At 38.8% G+C, this 21,770-nt stretch overlaps 1 protein-coding gene across 1 annotated transcript in view; it reads right to left on the reverse strand.

Moving 5' to 3' along the window:
• The window catches only part of MBOAT2 (membrane bound O-acyltransferase domain containing 2), a 2,181,512-nt gene that overhangs the window by 1,582,174 nt on the left and 577,568 nt on the right, over positions 1 to 21,770 (reverse strand). Inside the window, exon 2 of the mRNA XM_044073271.1 lies at positions 21,337 to 21,482. Coding sequence (XP_043929206.1) covers positions 21,337 to 21,482 — 146 coding nt within the window. The remainder of the gene's footprint in view (positions 1 to 21,336; positions 21,483 to 21,770) is intronic.

Genomic DNA, 21,770 nt, shown 5'->3' on the forward strand with positions numbered 1-21,770 from the left:
AACAGTAAGAACATGGTATATGTTGCTACCTGTACTTTTTGCCCATGTTTCTATGTGGGCAAAATGAATAGGATGCTAAAAGAAAGAATTTTTAAGCACCAATCTGATATACGCATTAATTTTATTTTTATTTTTTGTATTTATCATTTGTTGACCAGGAAAGTCCGACTAGGTTCCACAGAGCCTGTTTCCAGCGGAGGCCCAGGGAGAAATGCTCCAAATTGGATAAGGTTGAATTAAGGTTGTTACAAATGCGTTGTATGCTCATATTCGAGATAATGCCACCCATACATTTAGATTTATGGTCCTTGCAATGGTTCATCCAACTATAAGAGAAGGGGATGTAACAAATCAAATGGAAATGGAAGAATCTAAATGGATAATGGACTTGGGAGGGCTGATTGTTTCCCAGGGCTTAATGGTGTTGTTCCACTTAAACCGTTCCTGAAGGAACGAAGACTGACTTTTTCCCATTAAGGAACGAAGACTGACTTTTTGCCATTAAGGACGCTCATTATATATTTTTTTATTTTTTACTTCCTATCCATCTTTGTTACAGATGTCAACTCTGTAATATTCCTTCTGTACACTTTCTATAGAATAGGTGTTTATGCATGCTTTCATTTCTTTTAGAGATGTGAACATGACATCTTTTAAGTTTGGAGTCATAGTGTATTCTGCTATTAATGGGTGAGTTTTGTGTCTATTTTGTTCATAATATGAATTCTGAGTGTTCACCAGACTTTTATGCGATGACCATAGTTATTTGTTTGTTGTATATCAGGCTGTGACTGCTGCTTCTTTAATATTATGGTTGTGAACCTGATATGTTAACATTACGAGTTCTTAACAGATTTACAAGCTGTGTAATGGTTATGACAGCAGTGTTTTATTTATTTACTATAAATTTTACCATGATATGCTGATTGTCTTTAACAAAATGTAGTTTTGTTCTAAGCTTGGATCTAAGTTATTTTAAAACATGTTTTTGTTACAAGTGCACTATGCAAATGGGGAGTAAGTGTTGCTATGTTTCATTGTCTCATTTTTAATTGCTTAATTGCTTAATTGCCTTTTAACTAGATTGGTTAGCTGGTTCTTAAATAGTTGTGTGTAGGAATTGTTTTCAGGATCTGAGGAAGGCACATGCCAAAAGCGCTTATCCTGTTCTTGTTTTTGTTGTATTAAAGTTCCAGTTTTATGTCTATGGTATTACGCTCCTTTTTTGTTTTCTTCTAATTTGTGTACTGGAGCGTTCTTTGGTGGTGCTACTAGATTTTGGTACTGTCTTCCTGTACAACAAACTGCATACAGTGACTTTATACTGTTAGTTCTGATTGTGATTACTCCATTTTCACATTCTAATATTAGAAACTCAGTATTGTACTTCACATTCTTGTTGACAGGATTTCAGGATGCAGGCATCATGAAGAACAACTTAATATGCATGACTGCCTTAGTGAATTCCTGTCCTGCCGTCTACAGATTGGAGAATAATCCCTGTTTTTGAGAAATAATTGATTTTTTTACTTCTGATGTCTTGACAGCTCAGTCAGATTGATTCTGGACACCTGCTGCATTTTATATCCTGAAAGGAAATCATAAACACTGAATATGCCAAAAACAATAAGTGAAAATATCTGCTACTGTTTTATTCAATGAAGAAGAAAACTCAAAGAAGAAATTTGATGCAAACCCCAATAATAATAGTAATATAGTGGAAAAAAATAATATCTCCCTTATCCATGAGAAATACATCTGAGTTTAATTATGAAATTATATAATTAGAGATGCAGCCTGGCCAAATGCTGCATTTCACAGTTGCTCAGGCAGCTTCAATTTTTGTGTTTATGCAAAGATCCTATTTAGTTGGTCTGCAACTGAGTTTTCCCGCGAGATAATGGAGGCTGCTGTCAGGTATAGATTGAATTCAGGGCCTGAACTCATATTTGAATGGGTAGCTTGCGTAAGTGGTAAGGGGGTACTGCCCCATGCATGCCCATGTGCCATGTCAATGTATTGCTACCTACAAATATTCTCACAGTCCTGGTGTCTGGGATGTTTTGAATGTTTCTAGGGCATACTGGACTGCTAGCATTTAATTTACATTTATATTCATTCTCTTTCATCAGATTTCTAGGTGCCCTGTGCTTTGAGGCTCAGAGTGTGAACTCCTCCAAGCCTGATTTGAAGCCCCCGCAGTAAGGGTTTGGTTGGTGGTAGTTTGCTTGAAAGGAATATACAGGCATCTGTGAATTTGTTGACTTAACAGTTCAATTCTTTCCTGACACATAGCAACACCGAAATCACGGCCTCCAGATCCTGAGACTGCAGGGACACTGTCAACTTTATCATGAGAAGTTTGTCCAATGGGACCTTCAGTATGGTTAAGACCACATGACCCAAGATACTGAGAATCTGTTAATCCATTGAACCCTGGCTGCCATATTTTGAAAGAATTTAGAAAATGATTCAACTTTCTCCTGTGACAGAAAGATCCTTCAAGCATTTCCATCTAGAAAGGTCCCAAGAATACCTAAGAATCTGACTGGGGCACAGATTTGACTTTTGAAGGATGAGGGGGAACTCTAACATAATTGATGGCCCTCTGCATTGAGACAGTCATTCACGTGAGGGTAAATGTAGATGGCCTTCATTCTCATCTGTGTTAACAGTGGGGGGCCAGGCATTTCCTGAATACCCTGGGGTACAGCAGGTAAACCAAAGGGAAAGGATATAAATTTGAAGTGCAGTTTCCTGTCCACAAATCTTACATACTGCCTATATGCTTAAACTACTACAGTATGTAGGTATACATCTCTGAGGTCTACAGTTATTAGGAAAGTTGGAGAGTTAGCAAGGGAAGTAATGCTTGCATAGTCACCATTTTGAATTTTAAGGATTTTCCAAAACATCTTTACTTTTGACAGGTCCAAAATCAGTCTACAAGGGCTTTCTTTCTTGGTACTAAAAAAAAACATTTGGAATAAAAGCATTTTGCTCCTTAAAGTTAAAGTACCTTTTTACGGTCATCTAAAGTAGCAGTTTTTCCAGGACAGGTTTTACCAAGCATTCCTGATCCTGTGAGACACTCTGTATTCTCACTTTTTGAAGTTTTGGCATGAAATAGAGTTTGTAAGCCCCTGGATATAATACTTACAATAAACAGTTGCCTGAAGTTATGATGCATCACTGGTAAGAAATGAACCTGCCTCCTTCATGAAAGGGTAGTGGATGAAATAGCCAGATCAGAGTTGCTAGGGTTAGGGGTAAGGGCAGCAATGTAGTCACAGAGGCTCATCACTGGCAGAAAGGCCTTGTTGTCCTTCCTGCCTCCCTCTGTCTTTTTGTGCTGCTCATTTCTCTTTTGACATGCTATTACAATTTTGTTTTTTTTTCCCTTTTCCACTGCCTCTGATAGAAGGACTCCTGTTTAGAGAGATAAACCCTACTGCATTTACTTAGGACAGGATGGAAAAGTTACTTTACCTAATTACATGGTCTTTCCCTCATTCTCCAACTTTTTAAATACACTGTTTGCTTGGGATCCAAACAGCAGTTCTCTATTTAAGGGAGCAATTAGTTGCTGTGCCTTCACATCTTCAGACAGCGACTTGGTCCCCAGCCATGAGTGTCTAAAAAACAATTACTGTAAACCCAGATGCTGCATCCATAGCATCATTCCCACATTCTATAGCATGCTTTCCCAATAGTAGTGAATCTGGAACCTGCTAGAGCACGGCAGCTCTCCTAATTTCATCCTATATTCCCAACAGCTTTCCAACAGTTGCTTGAGGACACGTTCTTGGTATTTAAGTATATGGGTTTGACAGCTAAGAGCCCTGGAGTCCAGGGTTGTAGACGTATTCACCTTTCTGGCAAATCAAGCAATTTACTCTTTACAATTTTGGACAGAGTGTTGTGTCTTAGACAAAGTCTAGCTTCCCTGGCAGATTCCAGAGACACCACGTCTAAATCTGTCACAGGGTGTTTGCATAGGAATTTGTGAGGAATCTGAATGCTATGAAGCAAGTCCGTTCTTTTCAGATCAGTAGTTTTGGAGTCTGGTTTCAAGTCTCTAGCCTCAAAACCATCCAGGAATGACTCCTGGACTGGAGGAATACTTTTTTTTCTTTGGGAGGGGTCAAAATTCAGAATTTACAAGGCCTTCTTCTAGATGGGCTTAGGCCTCATGTGCTTGACATTGTAAATGTTTTCTCATAAGGGATACAGTATCTCCAAAGGACAGATCCTCTGTTACAGAATCAGAGGCCAAGGTGTTTTTGTTGTGTCATAAGACAAAGAATTGACTATCTGAGTTGTACAGTGAAAATCCTCTCCTTCATTCTCAGAGTTTGATGAGTTTATATCTCACTGTAGATTCTCCATTCTTCTTTGGAAGGTGTGAATATGGACATAAGAGACTTTATGTGGATCTGGATCAGGCTGGAAATTCTGTGCCTCCCTCCCTCCCGCAATAGTTAAATATTGGCAGCTGATTTCTTCTTGTCCTCTTGTGTCAAGTCTCACAGGCTGTTAATTCCAGTAAGGCATGCTTACAGCTGACAGTGTAGTGGTTTCCAAAGGTGCTTCACCAGAGGCCTCAGCCGTACTAGAAATCAGGCCCAGGGACTAGTCAAGCATCTCTGCCAAACTGACATCCTTGGCCCTAAGATGCCTAATGAAATATTCCGACACCCTGGTCCTATTTATCTTCTACCTGTACATCACTTGTTTGGAGGATGTCTGAATGACTAGTGTTCCAAACTACTGAACATCGGGGTAAGAAGGCACATAGGCCTCTTTTTTGTTCATGTAGGCCTTGATGGCCACACATTTTACTCACAGAATTTTGGGCCTGAACTCCTGTTAGATATTGCAGCCTCGGACACTGTGCTCCAGCCATAACCAATCTGCACACTCTTCATGTTAGTTTTTCAATCAAATTCATCTTTCACAGATGCACTTGCCTCTCTTGACAGTGGATGTCATACTGAACAGCTTGATGGAGGGCAGATGCCATACAAATGTCTAGGATTTCAACTCTAAAGAATTTAGCAGCTGTTTCTAAATATAATAAGGATGAAGATTTTCTTTTTTCTGATGTGGTAGTTATCTGCTCACTCTTTAGTCATGGGCTGGCCCAGCAGACTAATGAACACCTTTTCTTTGAAAAATGCACTTGTATATGCAATAAAGAAATCAAGAAAGAACTAGAGCTTGCCAGGCACATGTCACTTTTATACAGGAACATGGAGACATCTGAGATAAGGATGACAGCAGCCTGAGCGAGGGGAGAGGGTGTTCAGTTCTGAAAGTCTGTCGGGATGTTTGCATCTCAGCCTTGGGTAGAGTGCCTTAAGGTTAAGACTGTAGCAGTGAATCGTGAAAAATATTTTTGTGAATTGCACATTCAACAAAACAAAGAACATCTCTATTCTTGAAACGTAACTTTCCAGTATATTCTGGGCAAGTAAGTCATTTTCATTCCTTAAAAGAAGTCACACACAAGTAATTACTCATATGTAGAAGGCAACAAACTTTGTAGTCATCAGAAAATATACAATTAGTACTACTAATGTTCTTAAAAGTCAAGACTGATATGACATGTAACACATACTCCAGCCGTGAACAGAAGTTATGTACAACTACATTTATCTAGGCACATGTACACTAGAAATATCAGATTTTTACTTTGGATTTGATATTAGCTCTATAAGGACTGTCGGTAGAACTGCGGCACACTGAAGCCCTGAACAGCTATCACATAAAAATCCACAATGGAAATAGAATGTCATGCAATAACAAAGAACTCACATGCAGGGAGTATACAGCATTCATTTGTGTTTACTAAACAAACTGACAGCAAGCCACAAACCGCAAAGAAAGAAAACACTTCTCTGTGCAGCTGTTTGATACAAGCATTTTGGAGAAGGAAAAACAACACTATGGTATTAGCTTGAACATCATTGCATTACTAGTCATAATGCAAAATGGCTTCCCATCCCTGCTAGTGTCGACTTCTACTGAATGCCCTCAACTTCAAACTTCTTGTTAAAAGATATTATCCATCTCTTGCAAACTAACGCTATACAAATCTAATTATTCTCTTAGAAATTATTTCTCTCTCAAACTAAAAAGACCACAATTTGCACCGGCACTGCCTAAAGATATCTGTATTAAAGACAATGTTATTCTGTTTAAAAAAAAAAAAAAAAGTAAAGTCACACTTAGGTTAGCCCAGGAATACAAACACACTGCTATTAGAGATCCTGATTAACACACGGTATTTATTTCTTGTTTAGGTGTGGCATTTTAACCTCACAGAGAGGTATTGTTTCAAATAACTTTGCTATGTGGTATAGTGCTCTACCATTAATTGTTAAACTGAGGTTCTCCAAATGTATCCTGTGGTCATTCTTGAGTTTCAATACACCGGCTGATGGTAATGTGTGTTGGAGCAAGATGTCCTTTTAAAGTGGTGTGGATGACAACTAGGAGGGGGACAGACTGGCATGGATTAAGTGCTTTGCAGGACTTCTGCCACCTGATTTACCTAAAATAAGCTGAAGTCAGGCTGCATGTACAGTGGGACTGGTAGAATCAATCTATCAGTTTTTAACAGCTGCTGTAAAAGTATGAATATTTATTTATTTGTACATTTAACTGTCCCTTTTCAAAGGTGAACGGGGAGCACCGTGTGGTTAAGTGGCTTTATTTATTTATTTAAAATTTTGTTTACTGGGAAAGTCTGACTTGGAACGAAGCCAATTTTCAGCAGAGGCCCGGATGCATGTCTTTGTAATGTGGGAGGAAACCAAAGCACCTGGAGAAAACCCACACAAATGCAGGGAGAAAATGCAGACTCCGCAGAAGGCACTCCAGTCGAGAATTGAATCAGAAAACCTCTTGCTGTGAGGTGACAACACTACCACTGCACCACTGCACCGTCCAACTGCGACTTGCTCAGTGTCAGCCAATAGGCAAACTGCAGTAGAAGGAATCAAGCCATGTACACCTTTGCTACATGAAGCGCGTTATTAACATGTCAAGAGGCTGTACCCTCTGCACTAGCTGCCAGATTTCACACACATAATGGCCAGTGTGGGAGGAGAACTGCAGAATGCAATGTATGCTTTGTGGGTATAAAGCAGGTCAATCGGGCTCATGTATTTCTACACTGGGAAAAAGTACAGCTTAAGGGTACAATTCCAATTACAGGGGTACATTTTTGGTAATGCTGTTATAAATGTAAAAACATGAGTCATTCACCATGATTTCATGCCTGTACTACCTAAAATAAATTATAAAGTAAATAGTAATGTACTACATATATGAACTGCAGACATGGTACAGATGCATACATTTGTGTTACTGGTGCTGTTGGCACCATTCCAAGTTAGTAGTTTCAGTGCTATAGGCATGAATGAGTCAATGTAGAGTAGGGTATTCAATTTCTAGCAAACTCTGTGCAGGCATGGCTATTTTCTGTTGTTATTTTTGGGTAAAAATAATTGAAGATGAATATGCAATGATAATGCACTATCCAGATTCCAGGGGTTGAAAGAATGCTAGTGCAGTGTCAGCTGACAGAAGTTCATCAACATTTACCCTCAAAGTGAGTGGTAGGTATGGATCTACACTGCTTTACAGTTTCAGTCATTCCACGTATTAATGAAATACCTTCCTAGGGTAACTTAGTGTTTAAGAAGAGTTGGGAAACTGAGGTTCTGTACTTCTACATTTACAACACTGTTTTCATCCTTTTAAAACTGTTAACCATGTTTGAAAAAAAAAACAAAACACTGTGGTCAGATCACAAATAATTTATTTGTTTATTTGGGAGGATGGGACTGCTGTTGATACCTGCATCTTTCTCCCATATAAGAATCCATGGAATTCACTGAAAATAAAAGGCTACGTGTGCCTTTCCAATAACCACCCCACAGGCTTTACCAACCTTTTCATGGAGGGTAAGGTCTGTAAGTTCCAGAGTGCATTTTAAGGCATCCATCCATTTTCTGAGCTATGTTTGAAGACTGACATGGAGTCACATTTATTGTACATGGAAGGGGAGGTGCTGGGTAAGTAACCTTTCTCTCCAGTTTAGTTTTTGTTACCTGATATAAATCAACATATCTTGTTCTGGTGTGGGCTACACTATCTGATATATCAAAAAAGAGGAGGTTTCACATAACTGTGTCTTTGAGGGCACAGAAAGTAAGGCACAGTTCTACCCTGAAGAGCTTATAAAATACAGAGCACAGGGACAGTGATTCCAGCCTTTCTCAATGACTAAAATGTTTGAGGCCCAAGGAACTTCTGCAGTTTTTTGATATGTCTAATAACATATATGTTAAAAGGTGCATTATATTCTATAATGGGTCTCACCAGGGCAGAGTAAAGGAAATAATAACTTATTTGGTTTAGATGAGCTGTCCTCTGTGATTAATTGTGAGATACTGAAAGATTTCTAACTACATTTGCTACATGGTGACCGAAGGAGAAGGAGCCATCAATCTATTTAGCAAAGTCCCTGGTCACAGGTTCATTGGATAATAAAGTGTCATTTATACAGTAGGTTGTAGGAATTTGTTGTTTTTCAATGAAGATGATACTGCATTTCTTAGTATTTAGCTTGTGCCCTTGTATGGTGTACGAGGAGTTAAAACATAATTCTATTCGGTATACCACCATGGCAGTCCAGGTCACTGTTAAAACCAAATTTAATATATAACACTTAAAACATAAAATCATGAGCAATAGAAATCCAGTCCGATAAGCACTTTCGGCTATTCAGCCTTCTTCAGATCGTAAAGTTGGATTCCACTCATTATAATTTTAAACTAATGTACGTCCAATCTCTCCTTTTGGCCCAATACACACCCTTCTTCTGGAGTCAATAATAGTGAAGCATTCCAAATGTTCAGCTTCTTTTGTTAGGCAGCTAATCACACTCGAAAAAAGTACCTGCCCCTTTTTTGCCAATCAAATGTAGCAAGAAGGCCAAGCCTCCTATTTACAGAAAATAGTATTTTTCCTGGCTTTTAGTATGGGTTTTAAAGGAACCATGCTATTTAGGCCAGGAGGGTGATTCGCTCGCATATTTACAATCCAATTTACTTTACGGAACTCAGTGCAATTTTGAACATCTCCTGCTCTTATTGTTTGTGCTACAGTTTCTATGGCTTTAAATCTAAACTTATGAGTAGGATTTTCGGCTACATGTACTGCAATGGCATTGTTCATATCCAGGTTACCAATATCCCTTAGATGTCTTAGTATCCGATCTTTAAATCTTTGGCCAGTTTTGCCAATATAGAATGCATTGCATCGGCAACATGACACTAAATAAATTAAATGCTGGGTATTACAGTCTGCATAGACGTTGAAAGTATATATCTTGCTGGTAGAGGGATGAATAAATGTATTGGCACTATCAATAGACGTGCAAGCCTTGCATCTATGATATTTAAAGGTACATTTCCTTTCTGACCATGGTACCCAAACAAATTCATCTTTGTTACATAGAAGCCTCTTAATATTTTTCTTGTTCTTAAATAAGAACCTTGGGGTATCTCCTACAATACTCTTTATATTTGCATCCGTTGTTAAAATCAGCCAAAACCTCTTAATTACATCACAGATTTGCTTATTATCTGTGCTATAAGTAAGTGCACATTTAATTTGAGATTCACAAGCATTTGTGGCTATATTATAAGGTTTAGGGTGGGTGCCCTGATTAGAGAAATATGGTTTGCCTTTTCCTTTCCTAACCTCTTTATGTTCAGTTTTCATGACTAGATGGTAACTGCAGTTGCTCAGCTTTGAAATCCTTTTCTTCAGTACATAATCTCGAGGCATGTAATATCTGGTTTTCAAAGATGTTATTATAAACATGTCCGGGATACATACTCTGTCTGTGTAAATAGTGATTCGTCCAGGTCGATTTCCTAAAAACGCTAGTGCTTATTCCTTTTTGTGGATCAATATGGATCTTAACATCTAGGAAATCAACTTCTTCTTTGCCAAACAAGAGGGGGCTCTGTACAGAAACCTGGCGAATGTCAGTAATTACATTTTCCCAAAGTAGAAGGTATCACAGACCCTGATAAAATGCATCCCATCCTTGAGCTAATTTGCAATCAGTCTTACCACAAAGGGTTCAGTGGTGAAGGACATTAACTTATTAATGATCCTGCTTTATCATATGGTGTCAAAAATCTTTGCCAGGCAGGCAGTGGGAATAGTGTGACCACTGTCACTGTCCACCTCCTGAGTGAACGACTCAAAGAAGTTCACAAGACTTAGCAGGCATGACCTGCCCTTAACAAATCCAAACTGTTGTAGGTTGATACTGATCCAATTTTTATGTCATGATTTTTGAAGTCAGATATGATGCATTCCATGGCTTTACAGTCAACATTAGTTAGGCTAATGGGTCTGTTGTTTCCAGAGTCCATAGTGGGGCCATCATTACGAAGGGGCTTCATTACCACAGTGTGCCATGACTCTGGAACATATCCTGTGTCATGGCTTAGTTTGAGCAACTTAAGGAGGTGGTCAGCAAGAGCCTGCTTGACAGGATTTATTAGACAACTCAGTATATGGTCAAGATCACTGAGGTGTTTTTGGTTTTGGAGAGAGCTTTAAGGATATGATCCTTTGAGGTGGTAGTGACGAGAGTGACTCAAGGATCTTTGGAATGGGGATGATGGTTTCAGGGGAGAAATATGCAGCAAACATACTTGCTAGTAAGCTGGCAATGTCTTTAGGGTTGGCACGGGAGATACCATTATATGTAAGTTTATAGCAGTGATATGAACTATTCCTTAGTTTTCTAATGTAGCTAAAGAATGACTTATGACCATCACTTGCCTGAGAAGCTAGCCTATGTTCATAGGATGCTTTGCTGGTCTTTACAGTTGGTAAGGCATTTTATATTCTCTTTGTGATGGGAGGTTCTGGCCTTACAAGGTAATCTAAGCAGTTTATTCCTTTCGTAGTACAATTTGCTAATATTTACTTACTACCAGTGTGGCTCATTGTTGAATTTGTATTTGGTTGTCATGGGTACTGCCTGTCAATGCATTTACCTAAATGAAAATATAGACCTTTGACAAAGGTGGGTGCATGTTCCATACCTGAGGGTGGTGTTGGGTTACCAGGGAGGTTCTATATTTTGAGGTTAATGGTAACCAGCTTGATGAAGTGGATCAATATCCTCTGGTTCCCATGTTTTTGTGGGTGATATTACTACACGTCCCATCACTAGCAGTCAGCAGGTCTTTCCTTCCAAGGAACAAGGTCTCTTGACTATCTATCTATCTATCTATAGAGTTCCCTTTATACTAGGTTGGGGAACTAGCACCAGGGAGACCTATTATATTGTGGCTGAGCTGCTATTGTGTACACCAATGACCCTTGAGATTGCAAACAGTGATGCAGCATGTGTGTGTGTATATATAAATGTGTGTGTGTGTGTGTGTGTGTGTGTGTGTGTGTGTGTGTGTGTGTGTGTGTGAGAGCAAGTATGTTTGCGTCTGTGTGTGAATGCATGCACATGCATTACAAGATACGTCTTTCAGCCCATTGTAATGTGAAGTCATATGTACCCACTTCACTACTGTATAAAGTCCAGCAGAGAGCAGTACAACTGTAGGTAGTCCTTCTCCCTCCTATCAAGCCCAAGTCTTGCCTAGCTGAACCTTCAGCTTTTAAATTGCTACACAGTCCCAGGGATTTCAATACATTGTACCTAATTAATACAGACTTCTTTGTGACTCGATACAATCTTGTTAGGCAGAAGACAAAGTGCAAAATTCCACTAACATATTCTTTTCGGGTCTATATTACATAGTCTAAGTTCCGTAACTTCTACTGACATATGTTCAAACACAAATGTCCGAAGTTACAGAACTTCGACTATGAATAAAAAAACAGCAACAAAAGGAAAAAGAAAATAAAAGAGTATATACAGGGTGGCAAGCCCCCTGCACCCCCCCACCCACTCTATAAATATACCAACTCCAAGGTCGCGCTACAGTGCAGTAAACTGCACTGTAGCGTGACCTTGGAATTGGTATATTTAAAGAGAAGGGGGTGTGGGGGTGCAGGGGGGCTTCCCCCTTGCATATACCCTTTTATTTTCCTTTACGTTTTTTTTTTTTTTTTCATACTCAAAGTTCCTTAACTTCAGACATTTGTGTTCGAACATATGTCAGTCGAAGTTGCGGAACTTCGACTATGTAATATAGACCCATTCTTTTCACTTTTTGAAATAAGATTGGGTCTCTGTCACTAAACTAGTTAATAATGCTCAATAACTGTGTTTTTACTTGGTACACTTAACCACAAAAAAATGTCAAAATAAAACATACCTTATTCAGGCAACACAGGTGCAGTCTTTTGATACTTCCAGAATGTCTAACCTCCTTGGTACCCATAAACACTTCAGCTGCCTCCCCAACACAGATAACAAACAGCATGTTTACAGCCCTGTGGTATTACTGTTCATACTGTGTGGACTTGAATTCAAATTATGTTCCAAGAGTACACCAGTACCAGTACCACAATTCTCTCACCACTGCTGCCTCAAGCCCTGCAACTTATTTCCTAGATGTCACTGCAGCATCTTGTAATCTACTTCCCCACAACTGCTTCCTGAGAGGTGCTAGTCCACCACAGAGATTACCACAAAAGCAAATGATTGCACATCAAGCAATTAAAATACTTTGACAGTGGTAACATGCTGCAAAATTTCCTGCAAAGGCTAGTGCCAAGAGTTGCAAAAGATTGAGCATAAGCACATTTTGATTGTTCTGCAGATTAACTATTGATAATTGGCAGTAGGTAAATGGAGCTGAGCAGTGGCACAGTGGATAGTGTTGTCACCTCACAGCAAGAAGTTCTCCAGTTCAGTTCTTGCCCAGGGTGATTTCTCTGTGGAGTCTGCTTATTCTCTGTGTTCACGTGTTTTTTTTTTTTCAGGTGCTCCAGTTTCCTCCCACTTTCCAAAGACATGCAGTAGGTGGATTGGACACTCTGAATTCGCCACAGGTGTGAGTGTGAGTGCTCGTGAGGGTTCCCCGTCCAGCAATGTGAACCTTGGCTTTAGATGATTGTCACTGTTGAAGTGACACCCTGACCCGATGTGCAGACATGGGAAAAGAGGTTGTGGATGGATGGATTTCAGTGTTAGCAGTATGCAATTGGGAAAGAGCACAGTATACTAAGCCAAACCATCAATGACTCTTTTTAATATTTGTCACTCTGAGGCACAGAAGGTTTCCTTTGGCTCATATTGATGACACCTTGATGCTGAATAATTAAATTAAAAAGGAAATGAAAGAAAGCCAAGATCCACCTGCAAGATGCTTGTTTTTTATCTTTTTTTTAATTGGGTAAAGTATTTTTTATTATTTTGCAGGGGGGGGGGGGTCATTTCTGGTGTATTCGAAAAAGATGGATGCGTTTTCGGAGTGGACTTCTATACAGTGTTCCTGAGATCTTGATGTTACCTTTGTTTAAAATTTTGCCTGAATACACACAATTACCATAACACTGAAGCAGATACTGCAAACCTAAGTACAAAGAATCACTCCAGCAGCTACTGGTACATTTACATACCTACAATAATGAGCAGAAGTGTAGCTACAGTGCAGTAAAGGGAGCAGTCATCCCAGGTGCAATCTGTTAAGGGGCATGACTAGCAGAAGCCAACTGGTCTTTTATTCATTACTGCACTGTGTGTGTGACAGAAACTGAAGAAGGTGCTTCCTATAAGTGTATCAGTTTTCTAAAGTTTACAAAGAAAAAGAGCTTTTTTTTGTTAAACTCAAAAAGATGGGGAGTGAGGGGGTAACAGGATGCCAGCATTGCTAGCTACTGCTGTGTTGCTGAGCACTCCTCAACATACTGCCCAAGTTTCACAAACACTAGATTTTGCGAAGTGGCAAATTGCCTGATGGTGGTCCTAATCTGAGCCACCTGACCTTTTACCTCAACTGCATGGCAACTCTAAACTTAACTTGCAGTCTAAAAATCCTTTTTCTCAGTCTACATTTCTCTACTTCAGTCTGAACTTCACAAAGAGATTAGGCAGCGTCACAATGCAAAACAAGGTCCCTGAATACATTACTCTGCTAGAAGTGTGTGATCTCACCTTTCTGCAGTCATCATCAGAACCCGAGTCAACTACTAAATGTATTTTTTTTCTGGCAATGTATCTTAAATTGGCTAACAAAGACAAGTGGGATGATGCCTCGGGCACTTCTACAGCTTTACGATTACAGCTATTTCCTTATTCACACTATAATTATATAACTAATCAACCAACAATCTAATGCAGTGCAGATCCAACTCAGGCAAAACAGCAAAAGAAAAAAAAAAAGATCAGTGTAGAACAAGGTTTGCATGCACCTTTAAGAAGCTATCTAAGGGCTTGCACAAGTGTATAAATACTGAGCATGTGCAAGCCTGACTGCCATTTTGTAGTAAGCTGTTGCGCTGTAAGGTCTGTCTATTAATCACTTTGTTTATATTTTATGATGCTGCTATCCATCCTGATGTGTTTTTATGTAATAAAGCACCTAAACGAACTAACCCACCTGTTCGCCATCTGTGTTAGCAAGGGACTTGTGACATGGTGTCAGAAGTGGCATGTCTAAAAGGACATGGTGTCAGAGGAGGCATGGCTAAAATGACTTGTTGCCAGAAAGAGTTCCAGTTTCTCCAATTAGAGTCCAAGAGGCAACCGGTTGATATTGGAGGAATATATAGGAGTGGATCATCCCTACTGCACGTATAATTCGTAAAACAGTTTGGAAACAAATTTCAGATGTTAAAACCTTGCTCAAATATTATTTCTTATTCCCAAAATATGAAATGAAACATACAGAACACTTTAAATGATGCTTAAATAAACCAAAATGTCAGATATTGATAAAAAATAGTCAAATTACTACGGAAAATGTTTGAAATAAAATCTGAATTGCAAAAAACAAATAAAATAAGAGGAAACAACTACATTTTCACTAAGCACATATTTGTCATATTAAATATATTAGAGTTATCAGAAGTGAGTGAAGTGTTTGCATGTTTGTGCAGTATTACAATAAAGTTATTTCACAAGATACAGCCATTTAAGAGCATATTTCACAAAGTACAGTATTTTGAAGAGTTCATTGTGCATTTGAATGTTATTACAAGCTCTCACAGCACAGTTTTGTTCATACATAATTACAAGGGCCATATTTTCAGTGTGTTTGTGCTTACTTTGTTGGCTTGGAAGACGGATTTCAAAAATCCAGTACACTTTTGTTTGACAGTAATATTGCAGAGAAATGGAGAGTGTTTGAGAAAGAGTACATTTTCATACTGGCTGCATTTTTTGATAAAGATGACCGTACAAAGGCATTTATTCTACTTAATTTAGCTGGGTCAGAAGCTGTTGAAAGGGAGCATTCATTTGCATATACACCTGCTATCTTTGCAGGAGAAGGGGAAGCTGTCATACTGTTGCACTGGCTGAGTCAAGGGAGGACCCTGAGTGCTTAAAACATACATTTAGATAAATGTGTAACCCCCAGACAAATGTTACAATGGAAAGGCACTTATTTTACACAAAGAGATCAAAAGTCTGGTGGGTGAAACTTTTGCACCATATATAACTGATTTGAGGAATAAGGCTAAAATGTGCAGATCTGGTGATTTAAGGGATGAGTCGATAAAATACAGACGTGTGTGTGGTAGTAAGGATGATGCTGTGAGAAAGATTTTGCTTTGTGACAGTAATTTAACTTTGAATAAGGTCACTCAGATTTCTCAGATATACGAGCTCACAGAAAAAACACACAAATATGCTTACAAATGACAGATGCATGCTTCCAGTAACTTCTAAAGCTCATATTGATAGTATACAGCACGTGGTTAAAAGAAACAGACCCAAGAACATGGCAGCAACTGTAGCCCCTGTAGCACGCATTGGTAAATGCCAGAGTTTTCCAGCAAGTTCAAAAGTTCACACAGTCTCAGTGAAGCACAAGAGTGAGTCAGCAAACTCAAAGCATGGGCCCCAACCTAGTTTCATTGCCAACTGTCATAACTGCAGTGGAAATCATGCAGCTAAAAGGGAAAATGTTTAGCTTTGGTCAGCACTGTCACAAATGCAATAAGTGGAATAATTTCAAGAGGTTTTATATATCAAAAGGCACACATTATTTTATTAAAAAAGAACATTTCAAGAAATGCGTTGATCAGTTATAAAGCTGTGACCCTACGTCACATACTTTTTATCTTGATGGTGCGTCAGTGCTTAATGAAATAGTCAATGCAGTTGATTTATGGGCAAAGAATGAAGTATTTTGTGCTGTTTGTATAAATGGAAACCCCACATAGCTCAGAGTTAACACAGGTTCCAAGTGGAATGTTATGTCGGCAGAAACATTTGCTAGACTGTGTAATGGTGAAAGGCTTGATTCGGCAAAGTGTGCAAAGTTTGATGCTTATGGTGGTGCAGAAATTCAGACTGAATGCTCAGTAATGCTTTCATGTTACTCTGCTGAGAGAAGTTACGACTTGTTATTTTATGTGGTCAAAAGGCACATCCAGTCATTATTGGGGCTCACATACAGTTTGGAAATGGGACTGCTTTCACTGAATAAGGAAGTCTATCAGGTTAGCTTGGAAGACCACTACTCTAATTTCACCCAGCATATTTTCTCTACCTATTCGCATCTTTTTGAAGACAAACTAGGCAAGCTTCTAGTTGTGTACTCTAAAGTCAGACCCAGATGTCAGTCCAGTTATCAGGCCAGCTGGGAAAGTTCCAATAGCTATGCAGGATAAAGTCTAAACCGAGCTAGATAAAATGGTACAACAAGGTACAATTTGTCCAGTGGATGAACCAACTGAGTGGGTACCTTCCATGGTGGTAGCTCATAAGAAAAGCTCAGATTACATTGGAATATGTACTGATCCACGAGATTTGAACAAAGTTCTAAAAATACACCATTATTCAATGTGCACAGTCGAAGAAGTTGCAGCTCTGATGCTAAATGCCACTGTTTTTTTCTGTTTTGGATGCAAAGAGTTCATTGACAAGAAATCCTCTTTGCTAACTGCATTCAGTACTCCATTTGGAAGGTACAGATTTTTGAGAAAGCCATTTGGGATAAATTCTACAAGTAATATTTTTCAACATGTAATGGAGCAATTTTTTCTGGGTATCCTTGTGCTATTAGAGTAGACACTATACTAGTAGGAGGTAATGGTGAAGCTGAGCATGACAGAAACCTCAGAAAAGTTCTGAAAGGAGCATGTCAAGTCTTAAGCTCAATCCACAGAAATGCAAATTCAGGTTACAAGAGGTTACTTATGTTGGTCATTTATTTACCAGTTCAGGGCTATGATCCGACCCTTCTAAGCAAACTGCCATTCTCGAGATGCCAGCTTCAGACAATGTTCACGCTTTGCAATGTTTTCCAAGCATGGTTAACTATCTAAGCAAGCTCATTCCAGACTTGAGCCAACTTTCATCACCGCTTAGAGAGCTGACATGTAAAGATGTATCCTGGTGTTGGTTAGAACACCACCAAAGAGCATTTGATGTTCTGAAACAGATAATTGCCAGTCCACCAAATCTCAGATACTATGATGTTCACAAGCCAGTCACTTTTTCATGCAGCACTTTGAGATATGGTCTAGGTGCAGTCATTCTACAAGAGGGTCACCCTGTTGCCTATGCATCGAGAACTCTTAACCAAACTGAGACGCAGTACGCTCAGCTCAAGAAAGAGCTTTTGGCAATTGTGTTTGCATGTTCAAAGTGCCATGATTATGTTTATGGTACACCAATCCAGATCGAAATAGACCACTATCCTCTAGTCACTATATTGAGAAAGCCTACACATGCAGCTCCAGCCAGATTGCAGTTTATGATGTTGAGATTGCAAAAGTATATCTTCACTTGTCTACTAAAAGGGCAAGTTTTCTTTATCTTGATGATAACATTATCCAGATCACCCAGAAACACCACTGAACAGCATGAGAATGAGAACCTTGATTCTGAAGTCATGGAAGTGAGAACATTTTCTTCCACATGTCTTGATGAGCTGAGAGATCACACAACCACAGATCCAGTTTTACAGAGGCTCAATCACTTTATTCAACAAGGATGGCCTTACATCAAGAAGTGCAACCTTATTTTCCATACAGAGATGTGATTTTGTCTAACAATGGTATCATTATGAAAGGTCTGAAAGTAATTGGTCCAAAGTCCTTCCAACAAGAGTATATCACTATCTTGCATCATGGCCACAGAGGAACAGACTCTACCTAAAGAAGGGAGAGGGGTCTAGTATTTTGGCCTTCTGTGCCACTAGACATTGACAGAGTACTTTCATCTTGTTCCATGTGTAATACTACTAAGCCACATCAACAGAAAAAAAACACTTCAGCTAAACCAGATTCCTGAACTACCTTGGGTGACAGTAGCTACAGACATTTTTAAATGGAATGGTCAACATTATTTGGTGTTAATAAACTCTTATTCCAATTGGTTCGAGACTGACCTACTTCCTAATCTAACATCCAATACTGTCATCACTAAGATGAAGCGTCATTTTGCAGTCCATGGTAGTCCACACAGTTATTTCTGACATTGACACAACGTTTACAAGCCAACAGTTCAAAAGATTTGCCAAAGAGAGGGACTTTACTCATGTCATGAGTAGCCCAGAGTATCCACAGTCAAATAATTTGGCAGAACGTGCAGTTCAAACTGCAAAACAGTTACTAGAGAAGTCAAAACAAGACAATAGTGATATTTTCTTGAATCTCAGAAATACTCCTCGTGATAAACATTTTGGTTCACCTGCACAGAGACTTCTGTCAAGACAAACCAGAACCACATTACCAATCAGTAGTCGTTTGCTGGTTCCATGTGTCAAGAACCACAGGTCAATGAAAACCAATCAGTTGAAGTGTTTAACCCAGAGGTCCAACTAAGATAAGACTAGCAAACTGCTCAATTCGTTACAAGAAGGAGTAGTAAGGATGCAAACATCCAAAGGTTATGATCGGATTGGAGTCGTGAAGAATATTTGCTCAGAGCCAGGATAGTACATTGTGGAATCACAAGGAGTAGGAGTTTAGGCATAATCGGAAACATTTGATGCCAGTGTCCAAGCCTATACCACAGCACACAGTCTGTGAGAAAGACTCAATATCAGAGTGAGTTTCCAGAAGTTCCTGATACAAATTGTTCACTGAAGACTGTCCCTGTTGCTAAACTCAGTCCAGACTGTTATGTTACCAGATCCAGATACATCTCCAGACCATGTAATAGATACATGGCAACTTGGACATGAACATTGTGTTTGTTTCTAATGTCTATAATAATGCATGTCTAACTCTAATGTTATTTTTTTACTAAGGGCAATCTTTTTAAGAGAGAGGATGTAGATGAATGTGTGTGTGTGTGTGTGTGTGTGTGTGTGTGTGTGTGTGTGTGTGTGTGTGTGTGTGTGTGTGTGTATACCTTTAAGAAGCTATCTAAGGGCTTGCATAAGTGTATAAATACTGAGCACGTGTGAGCATGATCACCATTTTGTAGTAAGCTGTTGAGATAAAAGCATGTATGTCTGTAAGGTCTGTCTGTTAATCAATTTGCTCATATTTTATGATGCTGCTATCCATCCTGATATGTTTTTATGTAATAAAGCATCTAAATGAACTACCACATCTGTTCATCATCTATGTTAGAGAGGGACGAACAACAATCAGGATTGCATACTATTTGTGTTCAAAGTCATTACTTGCTGATTTGGATAACTAATTAATAAACTCAGTTATGGACACAGTAACTAAAAAGAGTACAGTGGAATGATTACATTGATTATATCTATCTATTCTCCTTTCCCACTTATACAGAATATTTATTAGTTAGCCCATTTCTGTTCTTCTTTAGCACTAGATTCACTCATTCCTTGTGGACTTTATCATAAGGCACTTGAAAGCATAGGAAACTGTTTTGACACCTTCTAGCATCAAGAAGCAAAACATACATTTAAGGAGGATTATTACTTGGAATCTCTTTCCTGAAATACCTTTCTATCACAGCAATGAAACAACTACAAGACTCAGAAACAGGAACATTTTGTCAGTAGGTTATATAATATCAGTGGTTAGGTTTTATAATATCAGGGGTTAATTGTTAAACTCGCAGCAATTTGAAACAGCAAAATGTCTCCTGGTTTAGTGTATGGCATGTTTCTTATAATATGTATTGTGCTGCAGCCAGACAGTTATGGCATTCACTGTGAGAGATGTTTTCTTCCCTGTCTCACCATCACCCTCTGTTACCTCCTCTTGTAAGAGATTTTTTAAAGCCCCCTTTCCCAAAATATGTATCAGACTGTAACACAGCTGATGCAGAAGCAGTCATAAATTACATCACCATTCACTCTTCACATTAAACTCAAGTTGCTACCTCATCAGTCACAGCCCTCACATCCTTCTCATGTGCAAACGGACGTAAGTGTTTCAGCAAGTGTGGTGCTTTCCATGGCAATACTTTAAACAGTACAACAAACAGCGCTGACTGCTTACAAACACCACCGGATCAACTATAGTAATTGGAGCCTCAAATTCTCTCCTGGTCTGTGTTGTCTTGACTTTAGGCAGGAGGGAAGTTGGCATCATGCCAATTAGCACCAGTTTCCTTACAAGCACCCTCTAAATCAGTCAGCCTCTACTCTTCTAACCAAATCCTCTACCTGCTGTTTTCTTCACTTTGGTTCAGTCACTTACTAATGTATGAATTCCAGTTTTATTCCACCTTCATTTCCCTTCTTTCTTTCTATAGTACCTCAGTTGTTAGTAACAGTAAACCCTCTGTCATTTGTTATATCAGTATTCTGTTCAACACCAAACTCAGCGTTTGCACTGTGGCCTGAGATGTGTAAGGAGTTAAAATTCAGCCATTTTAAACAAAACAAACCACTTACCTTTCACTAATGTTTATACTGCCTCTAAAATGTATTTGTTTTACATATCTTTAACTAATGTTCCCTAGAATATGATTTTATAACTAGTCTCCATATGGTTTAAATTTCTGTTCATCAGCTATCGGGAAGGAATTCAAATATATCTCTTGGGCACAACAAACCACTTGCAGCAAATTTAAGTAAACTGATTTTCCAGTGAAAACTGGCATCATACTAATGGAGACAAAATACAGCTAACCTATAAAAACACATACATGACTACTACTCAACCATTCATTCTTATCAAATGATTCCCCAAAGGTTCAAGATATTTTGCATAATTACTTACCATCCAAAACAAAATAGTGCAAGATAAAGTCCCAAGAAAGTGGCAACAACATGCCTGATAAAGGTGCTAGTTTTGCTTGGATGTAGGTAAATTCGAAACCAAATTGCTGCTAGCAAGGCAAATAGTTGGCACGCCACAAAGTTCACCTACAGAGAAAATGACAAACAACATCAATTATGCTTAGCAAAACAAAGCATAGCTAATCTTATAAATGTAGTATCACATTATAAAAAAAGGTATAAACTACTGTACACCATCATACCTTAAAATACCTGCATATTAAGACATGGACAACACAATTTGTCTCCTGTCCGCACAGATTCAGAAGAAGCAGAAGGGATACTGATGTAATCACAGACTATATGATACTGTGAAATTGTTATAAAAAAAAAGCCACTTGTACCAAATACACTGCCCAGCTTGCAACATTCTTT

This window comes from Protopterus annectens, chromosome 1.part1 (assembly GCF_019279795.1).
Source record: "Protopterus annectens isolate FY-2018-M chromosome 1.part1, PAN1.0, whole genome shotgun sequence".
Classification (NCBI taxonomy): domain Eukaryota; kingdom Metazoa; phylum Chordata; order Ceratodontiformes; family Protopteridae; genus Protopterus; species Protopterus annectens.